The sequence below is a fragment of the Typopeltis vanoorti genome, chromosome 23 (assembly GCF_054136105.1).
Source record: "Typopeltis vanoorti isolate ZY-2024b chromosome 23, IOZ_Tvanoo_1.0, whole genome shotgun sequence".
NCBI lineage: Eukaryota > Metazoa > Arthropoda > Arachnida > Uropygi > Thelyphonidae > Typopeltis > Typopeltis vanoorti.
In genome coordinates, this window is record NC_143571.1 from 39,396,873 (window position 1) to 39,416,115 (window position 19,243).

The following is a 19,243-nucleotide window of genomic DNA, read 5'->3' on the forward strand; positions in this document are numbered from 1 at the left end:
ATGTAAAAATATGAGTGCCCTGCTAGTCAACATTTATACACAGTTCAGCTTCAAACTTAGTAAACCATCTTCTTTTCCTTTTTCATTCCACCTACCTCTTTTCTTTGGTATAGCTTATTCAGCTTGTTCACCAGCTTTCTCTTCATTAATTATGCTTAACTTTTCTTTTAAATATTCTTGTATAAATTTTTCCTAGATCATCCAGTAAGGAAAACTGATAATTCTCATATTCAGTTTTATTTGCATGGGAAGAATTTTTAGTAGCCCCAAAATAGTTTGCAACTTCATAATGTTTATCACCTATATATTCTTTCTGAAATGTTCAGTGTTTTTTTAATCCAATACACAAAAGTTTGCAAATCTATAGTACATGAGTACTGTGGATGGGCTAAGTTTAGTTTTTTTTTTGCTTTATTTATTTTTTTAATATTTTTATTTTGTTTTTACATTATCTGGAAATCTTTCTTTAGAAACCGAACATAACTTTTTTTTAAGTTTGGTTGCTTTTAAACATAATTTAGCTTTCCTACATTTTTTCCTCTGGAAGAAGGCTCGGACGTCGCCCGGTCAAAGAAGGTCTTCGTCCCCAATCGAGCAATCAGGGTTGGATCAAAAAATCAGCTACTGAAAACAAAGACAAAAGAATAAAACTCAAGCCTATAAAGGATGGAATATCAATAGGTACATGGAATGTCTGTACACTATGGGCAACTATAAAATTGCAGTTACTTCAAGAAGAAATGAAGAAATATAGATGTGACATCTTGGTAGTCATAGAAGAATTTATGTAGCCATACTTGAGAAGATGCTAAGAAAATTTGTCAAAGAGAAACCTAGAGAAGAACAACCTGGGTTCAAGCCAGATAGAGACAGTCATTTTCATTTTTTTCATTTTAAGACAAATAGTTGCGAAATCCACCTTATGTCATCTTGTCATAAGGCATATGACAAGATGTCAAGAGAAAAGAAATACTGCAATTACATGGTATAGATAGGGCATTTTATAAAATACATAGTCCACATTTAATTTGTAAGTCAGCAATTAAAATTGAAGGAATGTACAGTAAAATGATTTGATGTGAAATCAGATGCAAGACAAGGGTGCACTACTGTACTCTCTCTCTCTCTCTTTTTGCTCTTATCATCTGTACGAATCACATTAATGAAGAATATGGCATTAAACTTGTTATCAAAATGGGAGATATCATACTTAGCTCACTTTATGCAGATGATGCTGTACTTCTATAATCAAATCCAGGTCAGTTTGCCATAATTCTTTACTAAATTGAATAATAGCTGTAACAAATTTGGCATGAAAATCAGTGATAAAAAAACCAAAACTATGAAAATAGGCAGGAACATGGAAAAAATTCAACTCCATGCAGTGATGCACCAGGAGGTAGCCAAGGGGCCCTGGCACCCCCCCCCCAAAAGAAAAAAGGAAATAAACACTAGAAAATTTTCCAAAAATCTTTTCCTAATTAAAATTCATTTTTTTTATTTATGTTGTTTCTATTTCTATGCTACTTGTCATATATTGGTGATCACTGCAGATGCTCAGTAATAGGTCATGTGCAATGCATAGTGTGTATTCGTAAAACATCTACTCAACTCCCCCCCACCCCCAAGATTAAATCTTGAGTACTAGGGCCCCCCTCCAAGATTAAATCCTAAGTGCGCCACTGACTCCATGTATAGTGAAGATGGTACAGAACAAGTAAAATTTTTCAGCTATTTAGGCATAACTTCTAGTGAAGATGACATATTGTATATGGAAATAGACAACAGAATAAGCAAAGATATAGTGGAGAGCTAGTTGAATAAGTTTATATGAAATGAGAGAAAAATTAGCCAAAATACTAAACTATTAGTATACAAATGCTCAAAATTATAGATCTGAGAGTTGGGTTAGAAATAAAGCACTTGAAACTAGAGACTACAGACATAAGAGTTCTGAGAAAAATTAAAATAGTGAACAAATGACATTAATGGTGGAATCATATTAAAAATGAAGATATTAGGAAGTAACTTGATACTGTTAGCATTCAAGAATGTGAGCAGAAATAATATTAGATGGCCACTTAAACAGAATGGGAAACCAAACTGAAGTTTGATGCCAAAATGGCAGGAAAAAGTCCAGGAGAAAGACCAAGATCTTGGTGGATTGATGCAGTCAGCAGTAGAAATATGAGATCTGACTATATTAGAGTGCTGACAAGTGATAGACCAATATGAAGGAAAATTGTTCACAGGAGATTAGTAATAATGTAAACTAATCTGTGTAGTATCACAGTATCCATAATACAGAAAGAAAGTTTTTCCCCCCCTCCTCTTGATATTACTGATCTGTTTTCCTTTGCTATCTATTCTGGATATTTCTCATGGACAAAAAATATATAAACAGAGAGGGTACTTCTATGGGTTCTTCTCTTTTACATTCCTTGCCAATTTTTTTATGGAATATTTTGAAAAACAAGCTCTTGATTCAATCCCTCTCAAACCTTCTATCTGGTTAAGATATGTGGATGATGTATTCTCCATTTGGCCTCATTGCCCAGACACATTACACTTTATAGTTTTCACCCTAGAATCCAGTTTACTATGGGAAAAGAAAGTAATAATAGTTTAGCCTTAAAATACCACATAGGCAAATACATTCACAAACTTTCCAATCACACCCTTCCCCCTGTATTATTAAAGCACTAATCAATAGAGCCCATAACCTTTGTTCCAGTAAGTCTTCTCACTGTCTTATCTTCCTTATCTAAACAGCTACAGTTCTCACAGCATCAAAAAAAAAATAAGCAATCCTTTCCCCAATCCTCTACCTTCTTCTCTTCAGAAAGATTTTAGCAATGCTATTATCATCCTCTATGTCTGAGGCACATCAGAAAAAATATATAGAGTCTTAAAGAAATAAAATCTCTGCATGGCTTTCAAGCTCCACTGAAAACTTGCTTCGCTTATGTTCTACTAAAATTCAGCTCCTCTCTCTCTCTGCATCTGGAGTATATAAAGTGCCCTATTCTTACAAGTTGGCCTACTATGGACAGACAGGAAGATCAGCTAACATCCATACGGACAAACACAAAATACATCTGCAATCATGACTATGGTCAATCAGGTTTCTAGATCCATGCTTTAGATATTATTATGTAACACCTCCAGGGAGTCCAAAGACTCATTGAGGGAGAGTGTGTCAACAGCATTGAACGATTTACTCCTTCCAACTACTAACCATGCTCAAACTTGCTTAACTTTTTGCGTGAGCCATTAGTAGCAGAGGCTCTACCAATTGACCAACTTTTACTGGCTCATTGCAGTAAATTTACAAGAGAAAGACTATTTTTGGAACCTGCAGATGCCTCTCAGAAATCAGCCTAATTTAAATAAATATGGTTGCATTAAACTTCCCAAGATATGGGAAATGCTAAGACTTTGTGATCCAAATTTACATCCTAGGCCAGCAACAGGCATCTCACCTAATTAGGAATCTAGTCTTTTGGCAATGTGTTTCATTCAGTTTTGTGTTGCCTTTGTGTGTGTGTGTGTGTCACAAGTCTCATATTGTACTCCATGATGATGTCTCAGTGACTGAGAAGAAATATTGGAAGAATAAAATAACATTTTATTCCTTTGTCAGTGCCGTTTCACTCTATTAAGCTACAGCACATAAGCCTAAACACATATGAACTAGTCTTCACCTTGTTCCCAATACTAGTATTATATGAAACAGAGAAATTTTAAAATTGATATTTGGTAATATTTGTCTGCTGAAATAGACTTGCATCTAAAGACATTTCACAAACACCCATGTTACAGTGTGATTTAAATTCACAGTCTTCTGGTTGGAGAGTGCAGATGGTAATCAGGATTGATTAGCATCTGTTTTGGCCAAAAGGCTGTCAGAACCTTTTTAAAATCTTTAATGAAAGAATTTTGGTTCATTTTCTTTGTTATATGAATTGAACTTCAGATTACAATGAGTAGTAAACATTCCTTGTTAGATCTGAATAAATATTTATAATTTAACAGCACATTAATTTTATTATATGTATTTTTTCCCTTAACAGAGAGGATGAAAATGGTCGTATTTACTTCTATAACAGTGTTACAAAGGAAGCAATGTGGGAGCACCCTGCTGATATACATTTCCGCACACTAGTTGATTTAGAGAGAGCAAAGTGCATTAAAAACACAAATCTGTTTTCTAAAATTTCTGATGACAATCCAAAGGTAAAGGGAATGAAATTAACATTTGTAAATATTTCTGTACATTAAGTTGTGGAGTTGTCTAAATGGGAGGGAAAAATGTATCATTAAGTTTTTGTGTAACATGTTATTTACCTTCCATTTGTGAAGGAAGTTCATATTTTATAATAAGTTTAATTTAATCCTTTATCCAAGTGTGAGCAAATAAAGTTTGTGCCTGAAAGTATCTACAGGACTGAGCTAAGGTGGTGCAACACCAGGCAACTCGTGGCAAAGGTGGAGAAAGCTATCATCACTCCTATCTCAGTATCTCCCATAATGCAAAGCACATCTCCTTGCGGATATGTGTAATGCTATGCATTAAGGCAAGGGCCACTACCCAGACCGGTTTCAACCTTTATTGAGGTCTCGTCAGTGGGAGCCAGGTCCAGTAGTGGAGACACCAAGGCAGAAGCAATGAGAGGTCATCCCCACCTATAGGAGTTGCCAAAAAGTGTACAACCTTATTATTAAATTACTCCGAATTCAGAGAAAGATGTTGAGAGTTTATTTTTCACTTGGTTTGACTATAATAAGTTTAGTTTAATCCTTTATCCAAGTGTGAGCAAACAAAGTTTGCGCCTGAAAGTATCTTCAGGGCTGGGATAAAGTGGTACAACACTTCACAACACAACGGGGCGACTCCTTGCAAAGGTGGAGCAAGCTACCAACACTCCTATCTCAGTATCTCCCATAATGCAAAACACATCTCCTTGCGGATATGTATAATGTTATGCATTAAGGGAAGGGCGACTACCCAGACTATCCAAGGCAACTCATGACAAAGGTGGAGAAAGCTATCATCACTCCTTGCCACGAGTTGCCTTAGTGTTGCACCACCTTAGCTCAGTCCTGAAGATACTTTCAGGTGCAAACTTTGTTTGCTCACACTTGGATAAAGGATTAAACTAAACTTATTATAGTCTAACCAAGTGAAAAATAAACTCTCAATGAACTTCATATTTTTTTCTTGTTTTACAGCTCTCAAAATGGCTGAGTGGCTGTTAAAGGACCAAATCAGTGAATAACAGCTCTAATATCAGAATACTGAAATATTGTTGTTGAGGTTTTTCTTGCTGTTTATTGAAATAGACAATACTGCATCAGCAAAATCAAAAACATTACATGCAACAGCAATATTTTAGCCAGTTTAGTCATTACTGTCCTTATACTGATATTTCAGTTAGTGACACTGTTCCCTTGTATAAAACAAATTTCTTTCCAACATTACTGCTATTTTAAACCTGGGTCTGTCACTCAGATTACTTCATATGGCCATATATATGACAGGGGCTGGAAAATTCTGATAAGCACCTAGAACAAAAATGATATTAAAGTAATTGATATAACCACAATAAAGAAAAAGAACAAATTATTACAAATACAAATTTAATATCAGTTTTGTTCTAGGTGTTTATCGGAATTTTCCAGATTCCCCCTCTTGTATATATTCTTCATATATTTTTACATTCTGAACAAGGCATTGTCATTAAAAAACTTCTCATAATTAATTTTTAAATGGAAGCCTTTGTCAGTTTAAAAAAAAGTGTTGAGCTCATATTTTTTAAAAACGAGGTTTTTTTCATGGAAAGAAGAAAGATAATAGACAAAAAAAAAAAACAATGAGCTATTAACTATAAGAAAATAAATGTTTATATTTCAGTTTAGAGAAAATTGACTTCCATTAATATCCATTTTTTTGGAAAAAACATGTTATTCACTGTCCACAATAGGATCATCTGTCACCCAGTTGATAATGCAGTACTCTTTAGTTGGAAAGATCAAGGTTTGAATCCCATTTAGGATGCAAAGAACCTTTTATAAGACTTTTCATCGGTATCATGTGGTGGTGGTGGTGGCAGAATTTTTCATATGGCAAGATAAACTAATCTGAGAATACATGGAATGGACAGACCTTTCCCATCGCACAGATAGGATTAACAGTCAGGACATTAAGTTTATTCACAAGCCAAGTTACTTGGCTGCGAGGCCAATGAAATGAATATACATAGTATGTATTGATCTGTATAAAATTTCTATTTACAGCATAAAATTTCACTGTTTCAGACAATTTTTTTTTACCTTCGAATCTTATCACATACCTTTTCATGATCTAAAATAGATGACCTATTAGATGTGACCTGACTAAATAATGTCCGCTTTGCAAGGGTATATCATCATTCAAGTGAGGTTACTGCTCTGACTTATGCGAAGGCACTGATATGGGAACAGAGGTCGATGAATTGGATCTTCTTAGGATATTGCAGAATCTCAATATAAATATGGCTGTGAGATTAGATGGGAATATCAACTCACATTTTACAAGAATGTGCAACAAAACTGGCAATAATGGAAGAATTCTTGCATTACCAAGGTAGTGGAAAGAGGGCAAAATAATTTCCTTACATAAGGGAGATTCTAAGACTGCAGTAGCAAATTATAAACCAATCAGTATCTCCAGCATGGTGGTAAAAGTACTGTTAATGTTGGTCAGAATAAATCTACTACAAGTCTGCAAGATTCTCTGACTAAATTGAATAGCTGTTGTAATATATATAGTATGAAGGTCAGCAATAAAAAGACAAAGACAATGAAAATAGGCAGAATCATTGAAAATGTCAACTGTGGTGTGAATGGAGAACCTGTAGAACAAGTAAAACATTTCACCTACTTAGGCACGATTTTTACTGAAGATGGTAAATTAAATATAGAAATAGACAACAGAATCAGCAAAGCTGGTATGGTGGGAAGTCAATTGAATAAATTCATATGGAATAAGAGAGAAAACACTAAATTAGCTGTATACAACATAGTGTTCAAACCAGTTTTAACTTATAGATCTGAGAGCTGGGTCAGAAGTAAAAGACTTGACCAAAGACTAGAGACCGCAGATATGAGAGTCCTGAGAAAGATTAGAGGCATGAACAGATGGCATCAATGGCAATATCATATTAAAAATGAGGATATTAGGAAAGAACTTGACATTGTCAGCATCCAGGAATGTGTTAGCAGAGCTAATCTCAGGTGGTATGGTCACTTAAACAGAATGGACGAGGAAAGATTAGCAAAACAAGTGTTCTCTGCCAGGTTGGCAGCAAAACGACCCAGAGGAAGACCAAGATATAGGTGGATTGATACGGTACAAAGTGCCTTAGACGATAGAAATATAAGATCTGATAATGTTGGAGTCTTGACAAGTAACAGACTGATTTGGAGGAAAATTGTAGATAGGAAGTTAGTAATGATGTAATTTTTTTCATGTAGTACTATCATATCCTGTACACCCCTTGAGGGTACATGGCAGGAATTTGATGATGATGAATCTGCTGGATTTTGCAAAAAGCATTTGACTGAATACCACCTGGAACTGTTATGCAAATTAGAACACTTGGGAATGGATACGACACTGGTTATGTGGATAAGAGAGTAGCTGATGGACAGATATCAAAATATGCTTTATGGCGTAGCAGAATCGAGGCAAAAGCAGGTGACTAGTATTCTGACACAAGCTTCTTTGCTAGGATCACTACTGTAATTTTTACATAAATGACGTAGGAAATATTCAGTTTGCTGATGTTGCAAAATGGTAGAGTAATATTTAATCAAGGCGATGTGGAGCTTGCAGGATGATTTAAATTTATTTATTTATTTATGCTTATGGCTACATGAAACTAGTAAGTGAAAAGTACAATCACAATTACCAGAAACAAATGATGAAAATCTTAACATATAAAAGTTCAGGCACAACCTGCTTTTTAAGTCTTTCTTTTTTTTAAAAATAATAAAGCAAAAGTAACTTGTCGTAATCAAGCCAGGGACAATTATTGTCCTGCTGCAACAAGTATGGCAAGGCTGCATGTTCTCACAACACTTCACAGCATAAATGTAGCTGTATCCGAGGTTTAAATAGAGATCAGTTGTGTCTTGTGTGAGAAAATTTGATCCATTAGAGGGGACCCATTTCACATTGTATCATCATCTTCTAACATGAGGAGGAATTCAGCTGAAAATATGACGAGGACTGTGAGAGTGACTACGAGAATAACATCTTCGTGGTGAGACAGGACCGTGATCTTCTGTTTTCTCCATAACCACCGCTACCACCATACCAAGGCCCAGGCTGTAAAGCCAATTCAAGGCCTCATCTGTCACCTTGTGGATGTCCTGTAGGCAACCACCGTGAAATTGGGGCCTTGGGCAGTCTTACACAATATGAGTAATCGTCTGAGCCACAGGAGAACAATCACAATAAGGGTGATCTGACAGTCTCCATTTATGTAGAAGGTAGCCACATCTGCCCTGACTAGTTCTGATCCTGTTTATTGATGACCAAATCTTTCTAGGAAGATCAAAACCAGGTTGCAGAGCACAGGGATCTTCTACCAGGAAGCTGTTTGTTGGGAGATTGTTGGACCAGTATTCTCTCTATATGTCAGATATTGATGGCAGCGTAGCTGAAGAGAGTTCGTCCATGGACCAGAGAGGTTTTCTAGATTTGAGGCGAAGACTAGGTGGGTTTATGAGAGTCTGGTGTTTATTGGAGAGGTTGATGATGTGCCTTTTATAGGTTAGGCTTCTGTCCAGGCTCACTCCAAGGTATTTTGGGTGAGGCTCGTGTTTACCATTTTTCCACAGAAAGGTTGAGTTGTCAATTCACCTCTGCATTGTACAGGTGAAATACTGAGGACACTGTTTTCTTTGGATTTGGCTTCAAATACCACTGCTTGAAGTACGCTTTCAGGGTGTTCAGGTCTGTATTCAAGGTTGTTCTAGGTTGGTAAAGGAGGTGGATTGATGTAAGATCGCTAGGTCATCGGTGTACATATACTTGCTTGAACTGGTTTGAGGTAGATCATACACGTAGATGTTAAAAAGTATAGGGGATAACACAGAGCCCTGAGAAAGACCGTTGTGAAGGAATCTAGGCCTGCTCTTTTTTCCACGGGAAGGCTGGCTCAATCCCTCCCATGATTTAAATAGGCTGTTAGTTTGTGCAAAATACAATGGGTGTAAGTTTAATGTGGAGAAGTGTCAAGTTATGCACTTCGGGATAAATCGATTATAAGTTGTGTACCTCATTGATGGAACTGTACTTCGGGAGATAGATGAAGCTAGAGATTTGTGGGTTGTAGTAGACAGAGTTCAAGTTTAGAGGACATGTTGCAAAGGTTGCCAAAGTAGCTCATAAGATTACTTCATCATCATCATCAAATTCCTGACATGTATCCTCAAGGGGTGTACAGGATATTATGATAGCACTACATGAAGAACTTACATACATTACAAACTTCCTATCAACAATTTTCCTCCAAATCACTCTATTATCTGTCAAGACTCCAACATTATCAGATCTTATATTTCTGTCTTCTAAGGCATTTTTAACTGTATCAATCCACCTATATCTTGGTCTTTCACTGGGTCTTTTTCCTGCCAACCTGGCAGAGAACACTTGTTTTGCTAATCTTTCCTCTCCCATTCTATTTATACCACCTGAGATTAGCTCTGCTAACACATTCATGAATACTAACAATGTCAAGTTCTTTCCTAATATTCTCATTTTTAATATGATATTGCCATTCATGCCATCTGTTCATACCCCTTATCTTTCTCAGGACTCTCATATCTGCAGTCTCTAGTCTTTGGTGAAGTGTTTTTATTTCTAACCCAGTTCTCAGATCCATAAGTTAAAACTGGTTTGAACACTATGTTGTATACAGCTAATTTAGTGTTTTCTCTCTTATTCCATATAAATTTATTCAATTCACTTCCTACCATTACCAGCTTTGTTGATTCTGTTGTCTATTTTCATGTTTAATTCCTCCTGCACTTCCTTCAATTCTAACTGCTGACTTACAACTCAAATAAAGACGTAAGTATTTCTTGATATAATGCCCCATTGATACCATATAATTGTAGAGTTCTGAATAGTTTTTCTCTTGGCACCTTGTCATATACCTTTGCAGGTCTACAAAACTTAATTACAGGTCTTTGTTATATTCCCACGATTTCCCAATTAAATGTCGTAAAGTGAAAATCTGATCCTGACAGCTTCTGTTTGTCTGAATCCAGCTTGTTCTTCTGATATTTTAAGGATACTTATGACATAAAGATTGAATAATATGACCATGTAAACACAACAAAGATATTTAATTAGCCAAATATTTCGGTTTGAAAATTGCAGACCATCTTCGGTGGCACTACAAGAACAGTTTTAAAAAATACAAGGTGGAATACTAACAATAGATCATTTAAAATAGAACAAGTCGCATGATGTTATATCACTAAGTATTAAAGGGAATATTATTAAGCAGAGACATGATTGAAATAAGGATATTAATTAATAATATTAAATAACATAAAATTAATATGAATTAATGAGTTATCCTGATTAGACTTTCCCAGATTTTTGATACAGATATAGTCATTCCAATTCAGGTTAGGACGATGGAGTAATGCCTCTACGCTTTCTTTGAATAAACGTTAAAATTTATAGCAGGATCTATGTAAGAGGCGAGGATGTTGTGGTTAGTTTCAATCCCGTGCTGAGCCAATCCAGATTTTTCGGATTTGTTGTGATGAATGGAGGATTGATGTTCTTGGATTCTTTTTTCAAGAGAGCGTCCAGTTTGTCCAAAATAGGAGAGATCACAGTTGCAGGGAATTTGAGCGTTTGTCTTTAGGAGAAGGAAACATACATACATACATCTTCAAGGCCCACTCTTCCTAATTGGGTTCTGGGGGCAACAGTTGCAAGAGGAACTTCCAATGGTCATGATCCTCTGTCACCAAGCTCAGGTGTTCTGGTGGGATTCCCAAACGTGTCCACCCAAGGTTTTGGATGTAATCTATCCAGCGAGTCCTTGGCCTTAACCACGTGGCCTCCCACCCTCTGGCTTGGCAAAGCGGGCCTGCTGAGGGAGCCTCTCTTGTGGCATTCTGACCAGGTGCCCATACCAACATAACTGTGATCTCTCAACATGGAGAAGCAGTGGTTGAGTATTGAGGGTTTCCCGAATTGCAGAGCTTCTGACTCTGTCGAGTTTTGTCAGCCCCGCAACCCCTCGAAGGAACCTCATTTCAGCCGCTTGGATTCGTGTCCGCATTTTTTCCCTCATTACCCAACTCTCATGACCATAGGTGAGGATAGGGACATAGACTGTATTGAAGACAGCCAACTTTTCCTTCTGGCTTAACTCTCACTTCAATACTACTACCGAATGGCCAAGCTCCTGCAATATTGAGCTTGCTAAGCCAATTCGAGTATCTAGCTCTATGTCCCATTTTCCATCATTTGTGAATATGGACCCAAGGTATTTAAACTTCTCCACCTGCCTCATTGGGACTCCACTTACATTTAGAGTGCACTGGGATGGTTGTCTTGAGACCACAAATGTTTCAGTTTTGGCCACACTGATCTTCATTCCGGCGTCTGCACAAACAGTTACAAACCTATCCAGGGTCCGCTGGAGGTCATCTGCAAAAAGCAGATGTCCAATGCTACATTTTTCAATTCTGACACACTCACTGCCTCGGCTGTGCCTATCAATCCAGTCCATAAATATTATGAAAAGGAGGGGTTACAGAACACACCCTTGGCGGAGGCCAACGGAGACAGTGAAAGGCTCAGACTGTGCTGTTTACCCTGACACAAAACTCTGGGCATTCATACAGGGACTTGATGGCAGCTAATAGTTGACCATCTACTCCATACTCCTGTACTACTTGCCAAAGCTTATCCCGAGGAACCCGGTCATATGCCTTCTCCAAGTCCACAAAACGTGTAGACATTCTTGGCATATTCCCAAGATTTCTCAAAGACTTGCCTTAAAGTGAAGATTTGGTCAGTTGTGCTTCTACCAGGACGAAAGCCACATTGTTCATCCTGTAACTTTGACTGAACTATGCTCCTGCACCGTCTTTCCAAGCACTTAGCATACACTTTCCCAGGCAGGCTGAGCAGAGAGATGCCACGATAGTTACTGCAATCCTTCTAGTCTCCCTATTTAAAGACTCGATATCTGGGCGAGCACCAAAGCAACCTGACACACTTGAGTCAGCCATAGAACACCGTCTCGATTTAAGGCTTTTAGCATTTCGGGCCGAATTTCATCATCGCCAGCAGCCTTGCCCGATTTTAGCGATTTTATTGCTAAATGGACCTCTTCTGCTGTGAGACTAGTCTTTGCCCCGATCTGCACCTCTTGGATGTCCACAACTGCTGGGCCACACGGGTTAAGAAGGCTCTCAAAGTATTCCCTCCATCTGTGGAGGATATCCTTTTCGGTTGTTAAAAGTGCACCATCAGAGGCCTTAATTGTCCTTGCTGTGCACGATTTCCTCCCTCGAAGGCAGCGGATGGTCTGCCAGAATACTTTGTTTGCATTTGCATAGGATGAGTCTAATCTTTCTCCAAAGGATTCCCAAGCCTTCTGCTTTGCTGTCTTTACTGCCTTAGCAGCAGCTTTTCGTGCCTCAGCATACTACAAACGCATCTCAGGTGATCTGACTCTAAGCCATGTTAGGTAGGACTCCTTTTTTGCCCGGACAGTTTTTCGGACTTCTTGGTTCCACCAAGGTGTCCTTTTCTCACTGCCCGTTGCCACGCCGAGCCGTTTTCTGCCACACCATGAGAGTGCAGAGGCAGTGACAGCTGTTCTGAACAGCTTCCATTCCTCCTCAACATCTGCAGTATGCTTGGGGATCTCTTTGAACCTGGAGGAAATGTCATCTGCAAAATTCTTCCTCACAGCCTCATTTTCCAATGTCTCCCATTTCACGCGGTATAGCTGCTTAGGCCTACCAGCGTTGATGGTAGCATCTGGTTTCTGAAGCCGTAGAGTGCACACAACAAGGTGGTGGTCAGTTGACAGTTCTGCCCCTCTTCTCACACGAATGTCCAACACTGAGGAAAATAGGTCTGCTGAACTATAAAGAAGTCAATCAGAGACCTTTGTTCTAGTGTATCCCTGTACTAGGTATACTTATGGACTTCTCGGTGCTGGAAGAAGGTATTCATTATGGACAGGCTGTTTGTACAGCAGAAGTCCAATAATTTCAACCCATTCGTGTTAAGGTCAGGGGCACCGTTCCTCCCAACCACACCCCTCCATGTCTGGTCATCTGTTCCAACATGTGCATTGAAGTCACCCATTAGCAGGACTGATTCCATGTCTGCCACCCTGTCAAAAGCAGCATCCACTTCCTCTGGGAAGGCAGAGTGTTCTGACTCCAGATTAGGTGCATAGGCTTGCACTACTGCCAAATCATGGTTTTTCATCTGAAGCCTTAACACACATACCCGTCCCCCCAATTGGATCCATTCAGAAACACAGTCTGACAGCTGGGGGCTTGTGAGTAACCCCACACCCGCTTGAGCAGACATTGTCGGGCTCACACCAGAGTAGTAGAGCTTCCACCCCTTATCCAGGTCGACAGTTCCAGAGCCTCTCCTCTTGGTTGAAGAAAGCCCGACTAAGTCTAGCCAGTAGTGCTTGGCTTCCTCAACCAGTTCCAACTCCTTCCCTGTCAGAGAGACCAGTTGCCTAAAGCCATAGTCTGGTGCCGTTGTCGTTGCCATTTCCGTCCTTTTGCAGAACCATTTCTTTGCACTGCCCCTAAACACCTCCCCAAATGGGTAGCGGGCCCATTGATGAAGTTTCCTCTAGCAGAGTGCTGAGGAGTGGTGTCTAAGGGAGACTGTAACATATTTCTCGAACGGGTCCCTCTGCCTAAAACCTGAATGCGTCCCTTGGTAACCCGCGCGATGGACAATGCGGTATGAACATTTTTTGATGGCCTGATCATGCTACAGTATTTGATAATGTCCTGTTAGCACAAGACAAAATGACATAGAAAGATAGGAAAGATTCCCCTCGAATACTCTAATAGCATTCGGGGGAAGGAGCAAGAAGAGAAGAAAGAAAGAAGCAAGGGAGGAAGAGGAGGGACCAGTCTACAGATAATATAACAGATGTATATTACATGAAGTAAAGCATGGTTCAGCATCAGGTACCTCGGGTTTGCCACACCCGTACTCACTAAAGTGAGCCCCTGAGGATTAGGAGAAGGAAAATGGGAAGATAATTTATTAATAAGTGAATATGTAGCTGTTAACTCATATTTCTTCAGAATTCTTGAGATAGGTTCTGAAATCCCGGAGATGTATGGAATTGGAACTCGACGTATTGAATCTTTGTTGTTTAGTGGTGGATTATAAGAATTGAGAAGATGTTGTGTACTCTTTTCGGAAAAGCCATTGAGTTTCATGTGTTGTTGGATAGTAGAAAGTTCTTTCTGTAGAAAATTAGAAGTAGAATAATTAGTTTTGGCTCTTCCGATTAGACATTTTATGATTCCTGTTTTTTGACAAGGATGATGGGCTGATTCTTTAAGAATATACCGACCTCTGAACGTTGGTTTCCTATAAACTGTAGTTGTAAGAGTATTTGAAGGTGACTAGATGAGGAGAATGTCTAAAAATGATAACTGGTTGTTTTTTTCCATTTCCATAGTAAACTTTATACGATGATGTAAGGAATTGATACTGTTTAAAAAAGAAGGTAAGGGGTCTTTGTTGAGGCCATATAGTAAAGATGTCATCTGCATATCTTACCCAAAAGGATGGTTTAGGTAAAATAGATGAGAAGAGAACTTTTTCTAGATGTTCTAAATAAACGTTGGCTAAAGCAGGAGAGAGAGAGGACTTCCCATGGCGGTTCCTTCTACTTGGCTGTAAAATTTGTTTTGACATAAGAAATATCCAGAGTGTATTAAGAAAGCGAATAGTTTTATAATGTCTCCTGGAAAGATGTCAGCCAGTAATTTTAAAGTCTCCTTGAGATGTACATTTGTATATAAAGATTCTATATCAAAGCTCACCATAAGATCTGTAGGTTGCAATGAGATATTTTTCAATTTTTTCTAAGAAATCTGAGGAAATCTCAGATTTCTTAGAATTATTTGTTGTATATTCTTAGAATTCTAAGAATATACAAGAAACCTGAAAAATCTGGATTGGCTCAGCACGGGATTGAAACTAACTACAACATCCTTTGGTCAAAAACTTGACTCTTACATAGATCCCGCTATAAATTTGAACGTTTATTCAAAGAAAGTGTAGTGTCATTACTCCATCGTCCCAACCTGAATCGGAATGACTATATCTGTATCAAAAATCTGGGAAAGTCTAATCAGGATAACTCATTAATTCATATTAATTTTATGTTATTTAATATTATTAATTAATATCCTTATTTCAATCATGTCTCTGCTTAATAATATTCCCTTTAATACTTAGTGATATAACATCACGTGGCTTGTTCTATTTTTAAATGATCTATTGTTAGTATTCCACCTTGTATTTTTTAAAACTGTTCTTGTAGTGCCACTGAAGATGGTCTGCAATTTTCAGACCGAAATATTTGGCTAATTAAATATCTTTCTTGTGTTTACGTGCTTATATTATTCAGCTTGTTCTTCACCAAACTTCCCTTCTATTCTTCTCAACCATTTCTCAAGTATACTTGCATAAATCTTACCAGGAACACTCAGTAGGGAAATACCTCTGTAATTCTCACATTCAGTTTTATTTCCCTTTTTGTATATGGGTACTATGAGAGTTCTACTCCAATCATCTGGAATTTGTTCCTGTGTCCAGGCCTTCTGAACTGTGCAGTACAGCAACTGCAAAACACTATTATACCTCCATACTTCAGCATTTCTGGTCGAATATCATCTACTCCTGCTGCCTTTCCACATTTCAGACTTTTGATGGCTTTTTCTACTTCAAGTATGGATATGTATTCCTGACTGCATGCCTGGTTAGTGTTTTTTATCACTGTGCTGTCACTGCTTGTTTCATTTAGCAATTTTTTAAAGTAATTAATCCATGCATCAAGGATATCTTTTTCTCCAGTTTTGCCATGTTCTATGTTCTTGCCAAAGTCTTCCCATGACTTTTGTTGAACTAGTTTTACACAATGTTTAGCTTTCTTACATTTGTCTCTGTATTCTCTAAGAGCACAAGTGGAGTTGTTTGCCAGGAAAGTGTAAGGTTGCTAGATTTTGAAAAACCAGATCCAGATCCATTCTTTCAAATAATCATTGTTATAAACGTACTTTCATTTTTGTTAAAGGTTTAGGGAAATAAACAAAAATTAATTTACCTTTAATTATATATTTTATGTAACCAAATATCACACATTCGAAAAAGGTGAGATATTATTTTTTAATAATTATTGAAATAACATCCACGTACTATACCGATACCACACCGCACAATGTCCAAATAAGAAACGTTTGAAAATAAGAAATGCAGTATATCTGTACAGAATTATAAATAAAATACTAAATAAAAAGCGACCGGGACCGTCGCTGTCATGCCACTGCCGTAAATTGTAAACACAATTATTTCCTCAAATTGTCAGTTTTTATGGCTTAGAAATCAATTTAAGTTGGATTATATGAAAAAAATATTGAAAATTATAATTGCTTAACATAATATTTTTGACATAAAATTTTATCTTTTCATTAAAATATGGGACATTAGGCTGTCCCTACAAATACAATACAGGACAGCAAAATTCAACATAAAATACGGGTCAGTCCCATATATATACGGGACATCTGGCAAGCCTAGGGGAAGTGCCAGATTTACACATATGCACAACAAGCTACAAGTTAGAACCTCATATTACAAGGCCCTTTTAAAAGCTATAGCCTAGTAGGACTGCAGCAACCTTAAATCTGTCCTTGATGTAAGAACTTGAGATTTTTGCTTGAAGAGTAGTGAATGACTGGAATGGATTGCAAGAGGTTAGGTGTAATATGTATTGTGTGAATAGCAGTTAACGTAGACCTTACATGATGAGACTTTCTACTCATTGGAGTTGCCATGTAGTAATAATAATTCACTCTAGTCACTCTTAGATATTCTCTTTCTGCTTTATGTCTCTTAACTGCTTATATAAATTTTCATAGAGGCTGTTCCACTGACCTTGCCACCATTATACCTCCACTTTCCTTGCTACCTGTGAAAACACAAGCATCTGCTGATGAATATTAATTAGGGCAGCTGATCCTTACTTTCCTTCCAGAGACTATAATTCACCAGCTATTCAAGAAACACCTCACTAGCTCTATACTTTTTCTTTAATCTCTTGCCTGTTCATGTAAACTGGTATCATATAGGTTTTGCAACCTTTTGTGTGGGGAAAGTTGAGATGGGAGAAAAAGCAGTAAAAATAATAATAAGAAGAAGAACTTTGATGCTGTTCTGTAGGCAGTTCACTATAATAAACTTGTTGCTACAGTCAACTCTCACTATAGTAAACACCATTATAACAAACTATTAAAAAAAAAGGTCCCAACTGAAGCCTTATATGCATAGTGCTATTCTAGAGAAAATTCAATCTAGCAAATATATTGGGTGACACTGTGGTTCCTTATGCTTTACTATGCAAAGCTGACTTTTATTGATGAGCAGTTTGAAAAGAAGCAACTATTTCCTAATGTAGTAAAATGTTTAGAAACAAATAACTTTTAGATTTATGTTCTTACTAATATGTGATGACTTTCTTTTTTTCCTCCTCTCTACAGAAATGCCTGGATGAAGTACTGAATTTGCAGATAGAATTTCAAATGATTTCTCAGTATTTTCAAAGATGGCACCAGAGTAATAAATCTCAAGACATAAAATCAAGTAAATTTCCAAACCATAAAACTGATCTAGTTCATGGTTGTTTTAAAGGTTGTGGTTCTCATCACTCTAGCTCGAAGTATAACAATTGTGTAAAGGAAAAAGAATTTCTGAAATCATCAGAAATGTGTGAATATATTCATGGAATTTTAAAACATTTGGAGCATATTACAGAAGAAGTTAATTCATGTTTTAAAGTGGTAGAGGATTCAAGAAATAATTTAAAAGACCTATATACAAAAAGCTCTATAATTAATCACAATGAGACTTATGATCGAATTAAAGAATACAAAACATTTGTGGATGATGATATTCAGTATAAATGTTCAAAATTGACTGATATGTACTTACATAAGAAAAGGAAACCACAAAACAGAGACATCATCGTTGGTGATTTAAAACAGCTGGAGACTAGATTAAATGATTTGGAAAATAATTGCAGGTATAGTTTAATTTTTTCATTTTTTTCAAAAATTAATTTCTAAATATTAATTAAGAAGTAGCATTAAATTTATTCATGAGGCTCATTATAATACGAAAGAAATCTTATGTAGCTTTGCTTTATTAAAACTTATATTGCCCCCAGATATAAATTATTGGGATGTAACTAAGTACTTATCTCAGTGATACAGCTTGGTGAAAGAATGTTTTTTTTTTTTTTTTTTTTTTGCTGGTAAAGATTCATGCTGTCTCCCCCCCCCCCCCCACCCCCCCCCCCCCCCACCCCCCCCCCCCCCCACCCCCCCCCCCCCCCACCCCCCCCCCCCCCCACCCCCCCCCCCCCCCACCCCCCCCCCCCCCCACCCCCCCCCCCCCCCACCCCCCCCCCCCCCCACCCCCCCCCCCCCCCACCCCCCCCCCCCCCCACCCCCCCCCCCCCCCACCCCCCCCCCCCCCCACCCCCCCCCCCCCCCACCCCCCCCCCCCCCCACCCCCCCCCCCCCCCACCCCCCCCCCCCCCCACCCCCCCCCCCCCCCACCCCCCCCCCCCCCCACCCCCCCCCCCCCCCACCCCCCCCCCCCCCCACCCCCCCCCCCCCCCACCCCCCCCCCCCCCCACCCCCCCCCCCCCCCACCCCCCCCCCCCCCCACCCCCCCCCCCCCCCACCCCCCCCCCCCCCCACCCCCCCCCCCCCCCACCCCCCCCCCCCCCCACCCCCCCCCCCCCCCACCCCCCCCCCCCCCCACCCCAAGCTAGAAGTTCTTTGAAAGAGAGATCCTCATATGGTGAATCCATAATTAAATCTAGACTTGAAGTGGGGGAAGGATCTGCCTTGTCCCTTCAACCACCAAGTG

The 19,243-nt window shown here is 38.6% G+C and overlaps 1 protein-coding gene across 1 annotated transcript in view; it reads left to right on the forward strand.

Annotated features, from left to right (window-relative positions):
- Cep164 (centrosomal protein 164) overlaps window positions 1–19,243 on the forward strand; it is a 47,462-nt gene that overhangs the window by 13,866 nt on the left and 14,353 nt on the right. Inside the window, exons 4-5 of the mRNA XM_090412517.1 lie at window positions 4,074–4,236; window positions 17,848–18,389. Coding sequence (XP_090268643.1) covers window positions 4,074–4,236; window positions 17,848–18,389 — 705 coding nt within the window. The remainder of the gene's footprint in view (window positions 1–4,073; window positions 4,237–17,847; window positions 18,390–19,243) is intronic.